The 17,460-nt window shown below is 33.0% G+C and overlaps 1 protein-coding gene across 2 annotated transcripts in view; it reads left to right on the top strand.

The window, feature by feature from the left end:
- The window catches only part of Pggt1b (protein geranylgeranyltransferase type I subunit beta), a 58,687-nt gene that overhangs the window by 8,943 nt on the left and 32,284 nt on the right, over positions 1-17,460 (top strand). For both annotated transcript variants that reach the window (XM_076856654.1, XM_076856655.1), the window contains 3 exons: positions 10,654-10,721; positions 12,840-12,991; positions 14,172-14,304. In XM_076856654.1, the coding sequence (XP_076712769.1) occupies positions 10,654-10,721; positions 12,840-12,991; positions 14,172-14,304 (353 nt within the window). The remainder of the gene's footprint in view (positions 1-10,653; positions 10,722-12,839; positions 12,992-14,171; positions 14,305-17,460) is intronic.

The following is a 17,460-nucleotide window of genomic DNA, read 5'->3' as shown; positions in this document are numbered from 1 at the left end:
TCTCTTAAGTATAAAAGAAAAACCCTAACAGATGTAACTTATACATTTTAGAAAATGTAACCTTAAAATGATCCAACAGGGTTGGTAATGTAACTCAGTGGCAGAATGCATGCTTAGCTTTTGTGATCTCCAGCACCATATGTGTACCAAAAAAGATTAAGCAAATAAACTTTCAGGAAATCATGCAGTTTGTCAGTGGTCACCACTTTACTTGTGAAAGTCAGCATTTATCAATTCAAAATATGATTCATTGATTGAAGTACTTGTATAAATCTCATCCAATGATCTTTGGAGAAGTAAGCTAAAATTTTATTTAGAAAGAGGTTCGGAGTGGAAATGTGATTCAGTAATAGATTGCTTGCCTAGCATTTGTGAGGCCCTGAGTTTGATCACAATACTGACCAAAAAAGAGAGAGAGAGAGAGAGAGAGAGATGACCTTGAACGTAGCTTGTGGCTTTCTACTCTGTTCTAGAAGTTCATGGCTTTTGTTTTTACATAATTTAAAAAAATTAATACATATTTACCAGTTCTTGTTAAAAAATTAAGCATTTAGAATTAGATCTTTCAGAATAATATATACTTCACTTTCCACCAACTACATGAAGAAGTATACATGATAATTTGGTCAGTAGTTATAGATTTCAACATGTTGGTTAGTTAGATTTACTGAATTTTTTGTTAAGAATACTCAGCTAAATCTATAGAAGAGTTTTGTGATAAATTACAAGATATAGTCCTTAGTTTCTAGGAACCTGTGGCTGAGACCGGTCATACTTAGTCTTAGTAACTTGCATAAAGAAGTAACTTATGGATTTCCATTTTTGCCAGGATTCTTTTTTTTTCTACATAGTTTTAAGTGAAAGTCTAGAATTTTTTTTTTTTTTTAAGTTCAGTGTTACACAGATGTAAGATAATATTACAAATTCAGCTTGGTTTTTTTCCCCCTAAAATTACATGCCATAATTATAGACTACAGTTTCTTTAATGTATTTTATGTAGTGAAGATAAGTAGTTACACTGTAGCACATAAAAAAGCTATTCTGTGACTTTTTATTGAAACATACTTTAGTATTGCTTTTATTTAAAAATCAGCTGATTCATTCTCTTGAAATAAAGTGACAGTTGTCTCTGTAGCATAATATGGATCATAACATTTTAGTGAGAGAATTTATACCATCCGTTAGTTTCCAGATAATTAGTCACTTACTTGTCATGTTTCCTATCTTCTGAATTTATATTTTCCTCTGATTTTAAAGATTATTTGGTGACTCCAAATTGACCTGGTTTTTGATCTGTTATTTAGTATGTGTTTATTTCCCCCTAGCATTTTATTAGTGAAATGTTTTTTGTTGTTGTTAATATAACACTTTAATACCCATTTTTTAAAGACTGCATTTTTTTTCATTTATTTAATCTTTGTTCTAAGAGATTTACTATTATTTAGGTTTGACATCTGTAGTAATTTTGTTTGTTCCATTTCTATTAGAATAGCTTAAAAAGGGAAAGATGAAAAGTGTTAACAAGAACACCACAAACTGGAACTCTTAGATTGTTGTCGGAGTTTTATAATTACTTTGGAAAACTAGGGCTAGAATGTAGCTCAGTTGTAGAGCTCTTGCCTACCATGTACAAAGACTTGGGTTCAATCACTAGTACTATCAAAAAAGAAAAAAGAAAGGAAACTATTTGGCAGTAGTTATGAACATTATACATCCTGTGACCCAAAATTCCACTCCTAGTATATTCTCAAAGAAATGAAAATGTGTTTACCAAAAGGATATGTGCTAGATTGTTTATAGCAGTATTTTTCATAAAATCCCTGAGCTAGGAACCATATAAACAACTATCATTGGTGTAATGATAAACTGGCCTCTTCACATAATGCAGTAAGGGAATGAACAACTATAAGCAGTTCTTGAAATGAGTGTCACAAATGTGTTTTGAGAGAAAGTGCATGGTTTTCTTTTGAATGCTTAAAATCTTTTGAAGTTAGAGTTGCAATTTACTGTGACTTAGAAGACCTATTAGAGAAATTCTGTTTCCTATTGTATTGTCATTTTCATCTGTTCCATCAGTTTGAAGCTCTTTGATAATTTTTTTCCTTTAAGCATTGCTACTTAAAATATTTGTTATTTCTATCTGAATTATAAATGCCCAGAGCATTATCTGGCTCCTCAAATATTTTCTCATTCATAAAACATTTGCAAACTGAGTAAATGCTGCAATTTATAGTCCTTTATTTGTCCTACTCTGTGATGTCACCAAAAAAAAAAAAAAAAAAATCAGGGAATTTAAAAACATAAATGTTACACAAAACCTGGAAATCCCAAAGGAAATTTTGGTCGATTTGACTAAATAAATATTTAGAAATTTTCTGTAGTGAAAATTAATAATTTATGTAAGTGACAGACATGGAGGAGATTGTGGCTATAACAAAATTAGTAGCCATACCAGGAGGAATTCTTAAAGACCAAAGAGAAAAAGGCACACCATCCTTTAGAAAATGACAAAACTTACAGCTTGTTAACAGAAGAAGTACAGATAATCAGTAAATACATGAAAAGATGATTAATATTGCTAGAAATTGGGGGTATGCAGATGAAATAATGGTATTACATTATTTTTTTACCTACATCAGTTTAGCAAAAGTTTTTAAGAGTTGTCAAAGATGTGGGGCGGAGGCACTTTAATGTTCAGTTGGTGGAAATAAAAATTATTACAGAATTTTGAAATGCAATTTAGCAGTTTAATTCTTTTTTATCCCATTTGACATATTCTCATGTATAGTGGATTGAACGTTGGCCTGATAAGTTCTGTTCACCCAGAACTTCACAATGTAACCTTATTTGGAATAAAAATCTTTGCAGACATAATTATGGTAAAGATCTGGAAATGAGACTAGTGTCTTTACAAGAGAAAGAAAAGGGAGATGAAACCAGAGGGGGAGGCTATTTAAGACAGGTGGTTTAGAGTGATGCATCAACAGCCTAAGGAATGCCCCCAGCCACTAGTCAGAAAACATGAAACGATTTCTCCCTCAAAGTCTCCAGAAGGAAGCAACACTTGATCTTGGATTTCTGAGCTCCACATCCATGAGAGAATAAATCTTTGTTGCTTAAATCACCAAATTTGTGAGAATTTGTTACTAACTTTGGGGAAACTAAGAAGAGTGTTTATTTGATATTTTGTTACAGTAACAAATAGCAAAATAAATGTTCATCAAAGCAGAACAGTTAGCCAGACATGGAGGTGCATTCCTATAATCCCAGCAGCTCAGGAGGCTGAAAGAGGATTGCAAGTTAAAGCCAGCCTTAGCAATTTACGGGGACCAAGACCCTATCTCAAAAAATAACAAGGGCTAGGTATGTGGCTCAGTGATTAAGTGCCCTGGGGTTCAGTCCCTGGTACAAAAAAAGGTGGGGGGGGCGAACCATTAAACCATAACTCAGTGAAGAATACTGCATAATAGTAAAATAATTGAGATAAATCTGTATATGTACTGGTAAAATTCTGTCCATCATATATAGTCAAATCCTAATTTAAAACATGCACTAGAGCAGGGGGTGGTGGTCAATACATGAAGGATCATGTGAGCCTAGGTGTTTAAGGTCATCCTGGGCAATATAGAGACCCTGTTTTTTTTTTAAAAAAAAAAAAAAAAGAGAGAAAGGTGTTTTTTTAATAATCTATGAGTATAAATGTATAGGAAAACAAAAAAGTATACGTAGAAAAATTTTGTGGATGGTAGGAAGATGGGCGCAGAGCCAGGATATAGCAAGAGAAGATACTTTAATTTTTTCTATATATTTGCATTGTTTGTGTACAGTGTCTTTTTGTATTTAAAATTTTAAGTTAGAAAAAGCCTTAGCCTGACCTCTCTTCAAAACAACGAAAATTAAACAGGTAGAAACTAAAAAATTATGTGGTTATAGACAAATTCTGATTATTTTGCTAATGGCAGAAATGATGTACATTTTAAAATATTTTATCATTTTCATAGCGCTGAAATAGATTTGTTCTTTCACTCACCCAAAAGAGGAAATTAAGAAGCTAAGTAGATAGATAACTGCCTAAGACCTTTCTTAAACAAATGTTGAGATAGACTTGAACTGATATCTCAGACTCTTGACTCGAAGTCTCAGTGCTGTTTTAGTTACTATTTAAGCATGTAGGGCCTTAGTTGAGACTATTATGTATGACACCTTCAGACATTGTCAATATTTAATCAAAATGAACCCCGGTTTTCACTTAACTCCAGGATTATAAAGATCTTTCTAGCAACCTGGTAATAAGTGTGTGGTTAGACCATTAGAGCATCGGGCCTTCTTATCAACTTCAGGAGAAAGTTTTAGGAAACACAAGGGATCAGGCTAGGAATTGTGTGTTCCCATTAGTATATCTTCACAAATAAAAATATTTTACAGAGGAAAATAAAGATATTATCCACAGTAACACAGCTAATTAATGTCAGAAGCAAGACTGGAATGAAATTTCTATTTTCTAGTCCTTTGGTATTTTTATTAAATGCAGTAGATGCTGTTTATTTTTCTGAGATGCGGATTTTATCATGAGAACTCAGTGACTTACGGCTTTAAAAGAAAATAAATCTGATATCTTTTATTAGGAAATCCCATAATATATTAGTATTAAGTGATTGGAAATAATAGATAAGAAGGTTGAATATTAAAAGGTAAATGTTCGGTTTTTCTAGTCATGTCTGATGGGACATCCCACAGATCCTTCACAGCCCACATGCAATTCTAAATTCTCAATGTGCTATTTTGTTGAAGGAAATACTTTTAAGTTTTGTCACCTACCTTCTCTTTAATTGATCTGATCCTAAAATTAATCTTTGAATATCTAGAAAATAAGATATGGAAAAATATCATTTTTTAAAATTAATTACCTTATCTGAGTCTGTCTTGCCTTTCTTAAACAAGGAGTTGAGTAAGATGTGTCCTCTTACTAAGAAATCTTGGGGCTGTAGCTCAGTGGTAAAGCACTTGCCTCACGTATGTGAGGCACTGGGTTCAAACCTCAGCACCACATAAAAATAAATAAAGATACTGTGTGTTCATCTACAACTAAAAAAAAATTTTTTTTTAAAGAAATCTTATGTTTCTGGGGATGTGAAGAATTATTTATATATTCATAAAACATTAATGTCCATTTTTATATTACATTGCCACATTCCCCACTTGAATTCTTTTTGCTTAATGCTAACTTTTAAAATAGAAATCAGAAAGTTAAGGACATGATCAAATCAGGTTTCGAATTACATTTAAACAGCACAACCACCATTTTTAATAGTGTGGTGATATTTTCTTTATTTATTTATTTTTAATTTTTATTGTTGGTTGTTCAAAATATTACATAGTTCTTGACATATCATATTTCACACTTTGATTCAAGTGGGTTATGAACTCCCATTTTTACCCTGTATACAGATTGCAGCATCACATCGATTACACATCTACTGTTTTACATATTGCCATACTAGTGTCTGTTGTATTCTGCTGCCTTTCCTATCTTCTACTATCCCCCCCCTCCCCTCCCCTCCTCTCCCCTCCCCTCCCCTCCCATCTTCTCTCTCTACCCCATCTACTGTAATTAATTTCTCCCCCTTGTTTTTTTTTTTTTTGCCCCTTTCCCCTCACTTCCTCTTGTATGTAATTTTGTATAACCATGAGGGTATCCTTCCATTTCCATGCAATTTCCCTTCTCTCTCCCTTTCCCTCCCACCTCTCGTCCCTGTTTAATGTTTATCTTCTTATGCTCTTCCTCGTGTGGTGATATTTTAGACCAAGAGTTCCCCTTTATTTATTGAAATACCTAAGTATAATTTGAATGTGTTTTTATTTTATCTTTCATAGAACAGTTGTAAGAGGGTAAATACACTACTTTTTAAGAAAAGCAACTCCTTTGATTGAAATAAATCTTGTTTAACTCTCATTAATTTTTTATTCTATAAGTGTATAACCATTTTCTTTTTTTTTAAGAATATATACATGTACTACCTTATAATGCATGATATACAGTGGAGGTTATTATTTAAAACTCTTAAGTTTTAAAGTGAGATATGACATCAGGCAGGAGTCGGCTTAATAATTGTCCTTCATGTGCAGACTTGATAGCTAAAATCATATTCTTCAATAATATACCCCTCTACTTATTTACACAGGAGTACACATACTCATTTACATCCATGCATAAATTCTCAATTTTGTTGCTTCTTCCATTTACCCAACTTTCACTTTTCTTAAATCACTTGGATTATTTTATTTTGTTTTATTTATTGTACCAGGGATTGAACCCCGGGACACTTAACCACCGAGCCACATCCTCAACCCTTTTTATTTATTTATTTATTTTTGAGATGAGGTCTCCCTAAGTTGCTTAGGACCTCAGTAAGTTGCTGAGGCTGGCTTTGAATTCATGACTCTCCTGCCTCAGCTTCTGGAGCCACTGGGATTACAGGTATATGCCACTGTATATTACAAGTGTCTGGCAAGTCACTTAATGATGGATTGCCACGAGAACAACTTCCATGTTGCATGAACTAGTTTATAAAGACTGGAAAGTAGAGAATGCATTCATTAAATCAGTGGTTATTGATTGTTTCTTAAAATATGATTCTCCAGGCCCCACATTTGTAAATAGAACCCAAAAATCTATTTTTTTTTTTTTTTTTTAAATCTATCATTGATTCTGGTGGGGAAACAGATCCAACAGAAAAGAACTTTGTTTTGCTGCTGTTGAGTAGGAACACTAGATGGTGCTATTAATAACCTCCAAAGAAGTTTAAACTTAACCTGGAGTATGCATTCATTTAAAAATTAGAATGAATTGCTTTTATACCTTACTCAATATCATGAAAAGGTAAGATTACTAGAATTATTGCTAGCCCAGTAGCCGACAGAGATTGACAGGAATCAGGAGTGCCTAATGATATTGAAGTAGCAAAAATGTCACCTCTTGGGCTGGGACTGGGGCTCAGTGGTAGTGCACTTGCCTGGCATGTGTGAGGCACTGGGTTCAATTCTCAGCACCACATATAAATAAATAAAATAAAGGTCTGTCAACAACTAAAATATATATATGTATAATATTAATTAATGTGACCTCTTAATGAGCACCATTACAAAAATATTTAATTAGAATTAATTAGGAGTAATCAATAATTTTTCTTGGGTTCTTAGGTATTTAGTCAAATTCCCTAAGTGTTAAGATCTCTTTTTGTTGCTGTTATTTATACTGAAATAAACAATTTCATTTTTCTAGCATTGTAGTCCAAATACAGTTTAGAAGAAGGCAAGAAATATACATTTTTCCCATGTACCGTGACTGGTGCTTAAGATTATAAATGCTTTTTTCATAGTGTTAGTGTGTACTCTCCTTTTTTGAAAAGAAAAGGCATTTTTTCTTTCAAGATATTTTCCTTGATAAATTGTGATAAAAGATGTTAATTCCCATTGGCTCAGAACGCTGAGACCGGAGGATTGGGAGTTCCAAGCCAGCCTCAGCAAAGTGAAGCACTAAACAACTCAGTGAGACCCTGTCTCTAAATAAATTACAAAATAGGGCTGGGGATGTGACTCAGTGGTTGAGTGTCCCTGAGTTCAATCCCTGGCACTCACGTGCGCGCGCACACAAACAGGCACACGCACACACACACACACACAAGCTGTTAATTCTTCCTGTTTCAGTTTTGATAAAATATAATTGATATTAAATGGTTGCTGTTTATTAATCCTTGGTCACTGCTGAAGTACAATCTAAACATGTTCTTTTAACCCTTCCAAGAACCTTGCAAGAGTTATATTTGCAATGTTCCTAGCTCAAAATGGAAGAAACTAACTCAAAGAGGTTGTTCTACATGCCCATAGAACATAGTGCTAGGAAAAACAAGATTATGAGTTTGATTCCAAGGGTCCACACCATAGTCTCTTACCCTTATGATGGCATTGTGAACATTACCATTTCTGCTTTTCACAAATGTTATTAGTGTAAGCAAGCTCAAATTCAGAAATGAGCAAGCAAATGCCACTATTTATTTACATCTAAAGAAGTGATATTTTACTCAGAAATATTTTATTGAACTCTTATTGTATGTCTGCCTCTAAAACACCTTGCAGAATTGTCAAAATCAGAAGGGAAATCAATATAAGCTTGCTAATGAGAGCATAAACTCAGACCCAAAAGATGGAATTAGAGATTTCTTCCATCAAAAGTAGAAATGGGATCAGATTTTTATGAAGAAATTTGAACAGGTTGGTAGCTTGAAAGGAGAATCTTTACAAAGGCAATTCTAAGTGGCATGAGGTAGGGGGGACTGACTTTATTTTGTATAGGAAAATACACTTTTTGACACTGCCCCTCATTCAACTTGAGAGTGATTAAAACAGAAGTATAAAGGGACTCAACCTGGGAGCTGTGTTAGACTACATTCTAAAGATACCAACCCCACAAGATTCTTTTTCCCGGTTATTCAGTCAAACTAATCTAGGAACTGCTGTGAAGGAACTTCGCAGATGGGAATTAAGGTAATACTAATTAGCTGACCTTGAAATGTGGAGATTATTCATGGATGATGAATATATACAGATGGGCTCAGTATAATCCCATGAGCACCTGAGGAGTCAGTCATAGAAAATGTAGTGAAAGGGAGAAGAGAAAGTCTAACCATGGAAAGGATTTGAGTTTTATTGCTGACTCTGGTAAGGATTCATTTGCAAGAAATGGGAAGAGGGTCTCTAGGCACTACGGTCCCTAGTCCATAGCCAGAGACCTTAATTCCACATCTGCTAGGAACTTTCTTCTGCTAACAACCTGAATGAGCTTGAAGGCAGATTGTTCCTACAGAGCCTCCAGTAAGTAGTTTAGCCCTGCCAGCACTTTGATTTTAACCTGGTGAAACCTATGTTGGACTTCTACCCTTCCAGAACTGTGAGACAGTAAATGCTTACAGTTGCTGAGTTTGCACTGATTATGGAAACAGTGAATAATACAGAGGACAAAATACATCCTTGTTCATATCATCCTACGCAGTTAAATTGTGTTGTTTATTCCCTTCCAGGCTTTGTTGAAAAATTTTATCATTTGCTACATTATAAAAATAATAATGCAGACACAGTTTTGTATCCTGCTTTTTCTCTTACTTTGATCATAGACATTTCTCCATGTTGCTGTATAGTTTTATTAATAATTGTTTTTAATAGGAACATAATGTTCCTTTTAGTAGATAACAGCATGATAGACTTGATATGTTGGACTTTTATGTCATTTTTAGATTATCACCATTATTACACTACATCAAGCATTTCTGGGCTTATGATCTTATATTTGAAGTAGGTTCTCAGATATAAATCATGACTTGGTCAGAGTGTATAGTTGTTTTTTAAGACTTAGTTACACACTGGAAAGTCTTATGGTTTACCAGTTTGAGTCATCAGCAAAATAAGAGAACCATGTTTACTTAAGTCATTATCACTATAAATATCTTATATAAATAAAAAGACTGATGGGGAAGATAGTTGATGTAGAGTTTTAAATTTAGTGGTTCCTAATTTGTCCAAAGAATTTATAAGTGACTAGAAAGCTGGATCAAGTACAGTACCTGATTTGAAGAAGCAGGAGAATGAAAAACAGTTATTCTGAATTAGGTACTAGTTATAAGAGATACGAAAGCAGTTTCTCACATCAGAGTTTATTTTAAAATCAGCTTAGTTTTTTTATTATTAGTTCTTAATTATCTGCTGATACATTTTGTCAGAATTATTTTCTAATAGCTGTCAAAACCATAATTATTATGGATGCAATTGTTTTGTTAAATTCCCAACTTATATTCCATTGATATCTTGAAAATGTTTAGTCAGGAAAAAAATTGTAAATAACTATACCTTGAATGAGTAGAGACTTAAGTGTTAACTTATAGTATCTTATATGCTTCAAAGCCATAACCTAGAACAGTGGCCTATACTAAAATACATAGTACATATTTTTCCTCTGTGGCTCTAGAGCAGTTTGTACCTTTAGCTTATTCTTATGTAAATAAACAGTTAAAGTAAAAGACACTGAGCTGGATGTAGTGGCTCATACCTATAATCCCAGTGTCTCAGAGGGTTATTACAAGTGGATCACAATTTGAGTCTAGCCTCAGCAGCTTACTGAAGCCCTGAGCAACTTAGTGAGGTCCTGTCTCAAAATAAAAAAAGGACTGGGGCTAAAAGTAAAAGACATCAAGTGCAAAGTTAGGATTCTAGACCCGTTGTGTTGATCTTGAATATGTCTTAACCTTTGGTCTTCTGTTTTCTTTTTCTATATATAGTGGGATTGAATATGTTGAGAAAATGAAAAAATGGTCATACAGAAGTATGAAAGTATTTTGTATGCAGTGAGATAGGCTATAAATAAATGGCACATACTAGGAAATCACTATTTTGTCTCTAAGTGGTATTTAATAGAATGTCTTTAATGCATTCCCATAAAGCACCTAGAAGGGACAAGGCATATGGTAAACATTTAGCTAGCATGAAAATGGAGACAGTGACAAAGATTGGTATTAAAACACTCTTCTACTAAAAGATGGTATAATTAAACTGCTTTAGATTCTACCAAAATAAAGTGTATTTAAAATATGTTTTATTTTCTAGGATCAAATCTAAATCGCTGTGGTTTCCGAGGCTCTTCATACCTGGGTATTCCGTTCAATCCATCAAAGGTTAGTTCCCTTTGGGTCAGAAGATAGGAGAAGGGATGTAGGAAGATTTTAGTGAGAAAGAAGACTAAGAAATTATTCAGAAAGAACCAGGCTTCCAGGTTTTAATCAGGCTAAATGCTATTTAATAATGTATATTATAAACTGAAACCTCTTAAAGGAAAACAGTATCCCCCTTCCTGTAAGAATTACATAAACACAGAAATGTCTTTTGTTTTTTTTTTTTTTTAAAAAGCCTCTCTTATTATTGTGACTAATTTGTGACCACTTGGATTTAAAGTTCATTAAACACTATACCGACTTATTCTGTGTGGAAACCATAGGAAGTTGTTATACAAGAAAGTCATCTAATTAAGTCATGGTGTTAATTTTCTAGTATTTGAAGCAGTACTAACAAACAAAAAGGAGACTATGGGAAGGTGAATTAAGAATATACTTTCATTCTACCAAAGCATAAACCTTTTTTCCTCATCTCCTGCTTTTTTTGGGTCCTGGGGATCAAGCCCAGAGTCTGAAACTTGAAAGACAAGCTCTCTATAAATGATTTATACCACCACCCTTCACCCAGACTCAAAGGAAAACTTTCTTAAATTGAGAAATCAATGGGAAACTTTACATTTTTCAAGTGAAGTGTTCTTTTTAAAATAACCAATTAGTAGGATCAGCTGAATATTTGAAATTAATTATAAAACTATATGTGTATTATGGCATATAGAATTATTTGACATAACTTTTTAGGGTTGGGGTGTACCAGGGTTTGAACTCAGGGGCACTCAACCACTGAGCCACATCCCCAGCCCTGTTAGTGCTTTGCTGTTCCTGAGGATGGCTTTGAATTTGAAATCCTCCTGTCTCAGCCTCCCAAGTTGCTAGGATTATAGGCATACTGCACCTGGCAATATAACTGTTTTTTAATTCAGATTTTATCTATCACAATACCAAGTCTCAAGGTCTTTATAGGATTTCTTATAAGGAGTCACGCATTTTGTATTTGATAACTGTTCATAGTTATTTTTATTGAAACAGTTCAATCAGGTCAAATTAATTCCACCCATATTGTGGTAATAAGTCTCTTAAGCCTTATTTCTTATCTTTGTCCAATTATTAGTCTAATAATTGTCCTGTGTAAGAACGTAGGCTTCATAAAATGCTCTTTGCAAGCAATACCCATTTGAACTCTAAATATCTACATACTTCAAGTTAACACTATTTTCAGTTTTTCAATTGTAGTACTTTGAGTTTCTATTTGCATTTCTTTGTTTTTTGCTATTCAAAGTGCTAGTGTTTTAGTAGAGATTCAAATAATTAAACTTTATATAGGAACAGAATGATTTAGTTTTTCAGGTGTATTTTTAAAAAATATTTATATGATTACACTTTAGTATTTAATTTACATTTGTGTTATTTAAAATTTTTATTTCATTTATAAATCTTTTCTGTTTAAAAGACTATGTGCAAGCCTGGTATGGATCATTGGTTTGAGGCCAGCTGGTGCAACTTAGCAAGACCTTGTCTCAAAATGAAATAAAAAGGGCTGTTGATATAGCTCAGTGGTAGGCTCTTGCCTGGCATGTGGGAGGCCCGGGTTCAATCCCCTTCCCATAAAGACTTAAATTATAAGTAATAAAATTGATTAAATATGAAGTTCAAATAATTTGGGTTATTCAGAATCATAACTACTTCCATAAAGCTTTTGAGAGGTCTAAGATAAATTTAAATTTGCATTGCCTGAAATGTATGTGATCATATTTATACTGAGACTTATATAAAAATGGAGGTTTGCTGGGCACAGTGACACACACCTGTAATTCTAGTGACTCAGAGGTCCTGGACAGAAGGATTACAAATTTAAGGTCAGCCTTGGCAATTTTGTTAGGATCTAGTCTTGACCCTGCCTCAATATAAAAAATAAAGTGGGTTGGGGATATAGGTCAGTGGTAGAGTGTCCCTAGGTTCAATCCCCAGTACTGAAGGGGGAAGATTAATGGAAGTTTATTTTTCTCAGTTGTGTTTACAAATTGGTATATATAACATTCAATTTTACTGTTTATTAATACCTCATGTCAAACTAATTAAATATGTTTTAATTTCAATTTATTAATTAATATATTTTTAATTTAGAATCCTGGAACAGCTCATCCTTATGATAGTGGCCACATAGCAATGACCTACACTGGCCTTTCATGTTTAGTTATTCTTGGAGATGACTTAAGCAGAGTAAATAAAGAAGCTTGCTTAGCAGGCTTGAGAGCCCTTCAGCTGGAAGATGGAAGGTATGAGTCATTTCTTGTTATTTTTTTGTTTGTTTTGGAATTTAAAAAGACATAATACTAACTAGACCTTTAGAGGATCGTGTACTATTCTTAGAACTACTTAAAATTTATTGAATACATTGTTAAGTGCTTAATCAAAAAAGTAATCCAGAAATTTTTTTTTGTGAATGAAAATAAAAGTAATTTTATAATAGCATAACTCTTTTATCTCTTTATTTTTAATTAATTTACCTGTTAAAGGGAAAAATTGATATTTGGAGGCAAGTATACATTTATCTGAATATTTCTTAAAAATATTGATATAGGAGAAATGGATGAACATGATATTTTCAAAGGCTAGAAAAAATAGTGTACTATTATTTGGTAGGTTATATAGTGTATCTAAAGAATTTTCCAAGAGTTTTAAATCAAAACAGTTTTTTAAGTCTGCAAAAGTGACAAAGTGATGCAGTTTAAGGAAGACTTTGCAAACAAATCCTGATGTATTGTTACATCTTTATGCTCATCTACTGATATTTCTTTTCCTGTCAGTATTTTTTAAAACACTGCTCCTTATGAAGGAAAAAATTAATGTAGACCTATAGAATAAAGTGAAATTTGTTGGAAATACTAAAATACTTCAGCCAGAATGTATGATTAATATTTCGCTATAGAACTCAATTACTGATACCTTATCTTTGTTTATAACACATATTATTACATGTCAGAAACTAATTAGCTGTGTAACAGTTAAAACAATATGATCAATCAGTTAATAATTATCTGTATATACATTTAGAAGAAATTTCCCAAAGCAAAATATGGACTTGGAAATAGGACTCAGGTTTTCCCTTCTACTTTTTTTGCCATTAATTCTCAAAATAGTGTATTACAGCTTGCCTCCTATAGGAGTAAATAAGTTTATTCTGAATGGTGGCATCTGGGAAAAAGGTAATATGGTAGTGTATAATACTACCCAGGAACCAGAACTTTGAGTAGAATGTTGATTTTAGAGATCATTTTATTTTATTCAGGTTAATAATCCTGTTATGTAATACAAGTAGAACATGGTTTCTGAATGAGTGATAGATATTTCTGTAAGACACAAGAGTAGGTGTTTCTAACTCCCTTGCAAAAAAAAAAAAAAAAAAATTGTAGTCCAGCATTAATAGAATATCACTTTACCGGATTTTATTTTCAGTTTTTGTGCTGTACCTGAAGGCAGTGAAAATGACATGCGATTTGTGTATTGTGCTTCCTGTATTTGCTATATGCTGAATAACTGGTCAGGCATGGATATGAAAAAGGCCATCACCTATATTAGAAGAAGTATGGTGAGTTATATTGATGACACTGACTAGATTATTGTTGGTAGTGTATGAGAACTTCCGTAATAATGTATGCCTCATCTCTTCCATCAAGAATTTGGAAATAAGGGCAGTAAGATTGATTTCTTGGTACTTCATGGACTCTAGATTCTTATTTTATTTAGTGAAATATAATTGCTACTACCATTATTTACTTTAATGCTCGGATTATCTCAGATTTGACTAATGAGAACCTTTCAGGCTAACTCATTTTCGATGCCCTTTTGACATGTGTCCTCATTCTTCAAGGACCTTTTGCTTTCTGACACAGTTATTCCAAGTTTACTTTCCCAGTCTTAGCCCTGAAATCAGTAATTTCTTCGTGGACCCCTGGTTTGTATTGGGGGGTAATATTTAGGGATATGGATACCAAGTATGCTCATTAGTATTTGGATATCGTTGCTTTTAGGCCCTCTCTCACCATGCAGAGTTCAGACATGTATACATTTAGTTAAGCATATGTAGATACCCTCTGTATACACATTCTGTGTCTTTTTATCAGTTTATTAAAAATCACAAGTTCATATAAATACTTCAGATTCTAATCTAATACCAGTTAAGTTTGTTTCTGTTTGGATTCCTCCCATTCTGCACCCTGCCCTCCAATTTGTTGGTTTTTGTTTATTAACATGAAGCATTAATTTGGTTCTGAATGTCACAGCAAAAAAGGTGCAGTCATAGAAGTTTGACTCATTATTTCCGTCTTCCAAACCCGTCTTAACTCCCAGATTTAACATCTTATTCCCATTTACTATAGGTAACCATTCTCATTAATATTTGGATTTTCTTTTCTCTCTCTGCCTTTGATGAAAAGACATGTATATTTTCTTTCTTTCTTTTTTTTTTTTTTTTTTTTTTTTTTAACTGGAAGTATAGTATACTGTAGTTTGTTTGTTTTGGTAGTTTATTTTTTGTAGACTGAACAGTACACCTTAAAAATCATTTGTTAGTTCATCGAGATTTTCCTCATTCTTAACAATTTTATATTACTCCAGTGGGTAAATATGTCATAGTTTTTTCAAATGATCTACATATAGAGCACTGAACAGTGCTATAATTAATAACTTCATTCTTGTATGTTTATGTATTTTGTTAGGGGTGTATTTTTCAGGATCAATTTGTGATTGTGGAATTGCTTGATCAAAAGCTAAATACAAACTGGGTGCAGTAGTACATGCCTATAATCCCAGCAGCTTTGGAGGCTGAGGCAGGAGGATCACAGGTCCAAAGCCATCCTCAGCAATTTAGCAAGACCCTGTCTCAAAATAAAAAATAAAACAGGGCTGAGAATGTGGCTCACTGGTTACACATCTTTGCATTTAATCCCTGATATCAAAAACAAACAAAAAAAAGCTAAACAAATATATGTGTAATTTTATTAGATATATCTCATTTTCTCTCCAAAGCAGATGGACCAGTTTGTATTCCTACCAATGTAGACAAATGCCTGTTTTCATACAGCCTTGCCAATAGAATGTATTTTTATCTTTGTATCCTGGTGGTTGAAAATGATGTCAGTGTATTTTTAATTTGCATTTCTTTTATTATGAGTGAAATGGACCATTTTTTTAAGATCTATACAAAATCAGGCTGAAGGCCTGGTTTGGGATGTTTCTTTTTCCCCATTGTTCTCATTTTTTGGAAAAAAAAGAAAAAGTGAGGGATTTCAGTTTTATGTATGTTCTTTTGTGTTTAGTAATTTCATGGATTATTTTTCTTAAAAGAATTTCTACTTTAAGGCTGCATGCTTTTTAATGCAACTAAGTATGATTTCTGAAGTGGATGACTCATTTTAGTAGCAGGGAAAGGGTTGTGTGTTTTGTGCTCTTTCTGGCAGAAAAGAGGTTCTCTCTTGTTTCTCAGTTCTTTTGCGTTTTCCTTATTACCTGATCTTCAGAGGGCCTCTCTTCCTTTTTGACTTTCTTCACCAAAAATCATGCCCTTTGAGAACTGCCACCTTGACTTGTGAACCATTTTAATTCCCTTCGCTATATTCAGTGCTGCATTTTACCAGGCCTCTTTCAGATTAGGCTCTCCGTGATTTGCATAGAAGTACCAAACCATAATGATAACCATGCAAGCTGAAATTATGCAAAGTGATTTTAATCATCAGTAGAGAAAATGGTAATTGTTCTATGACCTTTAAAATTTTTTGCCAAAACATGAAAATCTTACTGTCAGGAACAAATGTATGCAGAATTTTTAATAATAAAATTAATATTTAGTACACTGTAATTTTAAAACATTAGAAATATGAGAATTAAAGTGTTCTCTTTGAACAACACTTTGCCTTCTCATTACATAAGTAATTATAAGAAGTGAGCAATTTTTAATTTGTCTAGGCCAACACTCATACTCCCTTCCACGTTTCAGACAGTTTTATGTATGTTCTTTGTGTTTTCGGTGTTGTGAAATATCTCTGAGATTGTTGCATTTTTTCCAGCAGCAATTCTCTAGAACATCTTTATCCTTTTCATCCTTACTCATCTTGATATTTCACTTTCACTTGTTTCTTGTGATTGCATATCTAGAACCTGTCAAGCAGCAGCATTTTCAAATTTTGAGTGACAACTATTTCTTCTATAACTATTTGATTTCATGTTTATTTACAATGTTATTGCTTTTTACTTCTTTGCTGTATTTTTCATCTTTTTGTGGCTAATCCTTTCTTTTCATTATGCATTTTTGTAAAACAGCATGTGAGTTTGTCATTGAAGGACAAAAAAACAGTACAGCCATATGCTCACTATGTGAACTGAACAGTATGCAATGACCAATTACTAACAGACTTCAAAAAGGAGGATGTATTTTGTCACTGGTTATGATATATATCTGTTATTTATATAATGACATGTGGACTAAAAAATTTATAATTTATGCAGTTATAGTTAATACGCTTATTGAAGTTGAATTATTTTTAGTTTTAAAGGTATGGTAATTGGAATTTGTACATATTGGAACTATGCAAAGCAAGAATTGTTGTGTTTTTGGTATTAGGTGACCCTTCTCTTTTAGGCAGTGATTTTTTTTTTTTTTTAGGCGAATTTCAGGCCTATCATAATCCTCCTCCACCCTCCCCCTCTTATTTTTATTGTGATTTTTCACAAATCACTCTTGCTTTGT

This window comes from Callospermophilus lateralis, chromosome 5, assembly GCF_048772815.1.
Source record: "Callospermophilus lateralis isolate mCalLat2 chromosome 5, mCalLat2.hap1, whole genome shotgun sequence".
In the NCBI taxonomy this organism is placed as follows: Eukaryota; Metazoa; Chordata; class Mammalia; order Rodentia; family Sciuridae; genus Callospermophilus; species Callospermophilus lateralis.
Note: the sequence above shows the minus strand (reverse complement) of the source record. Positions and strands in the feature narration are given on the sequence as shown.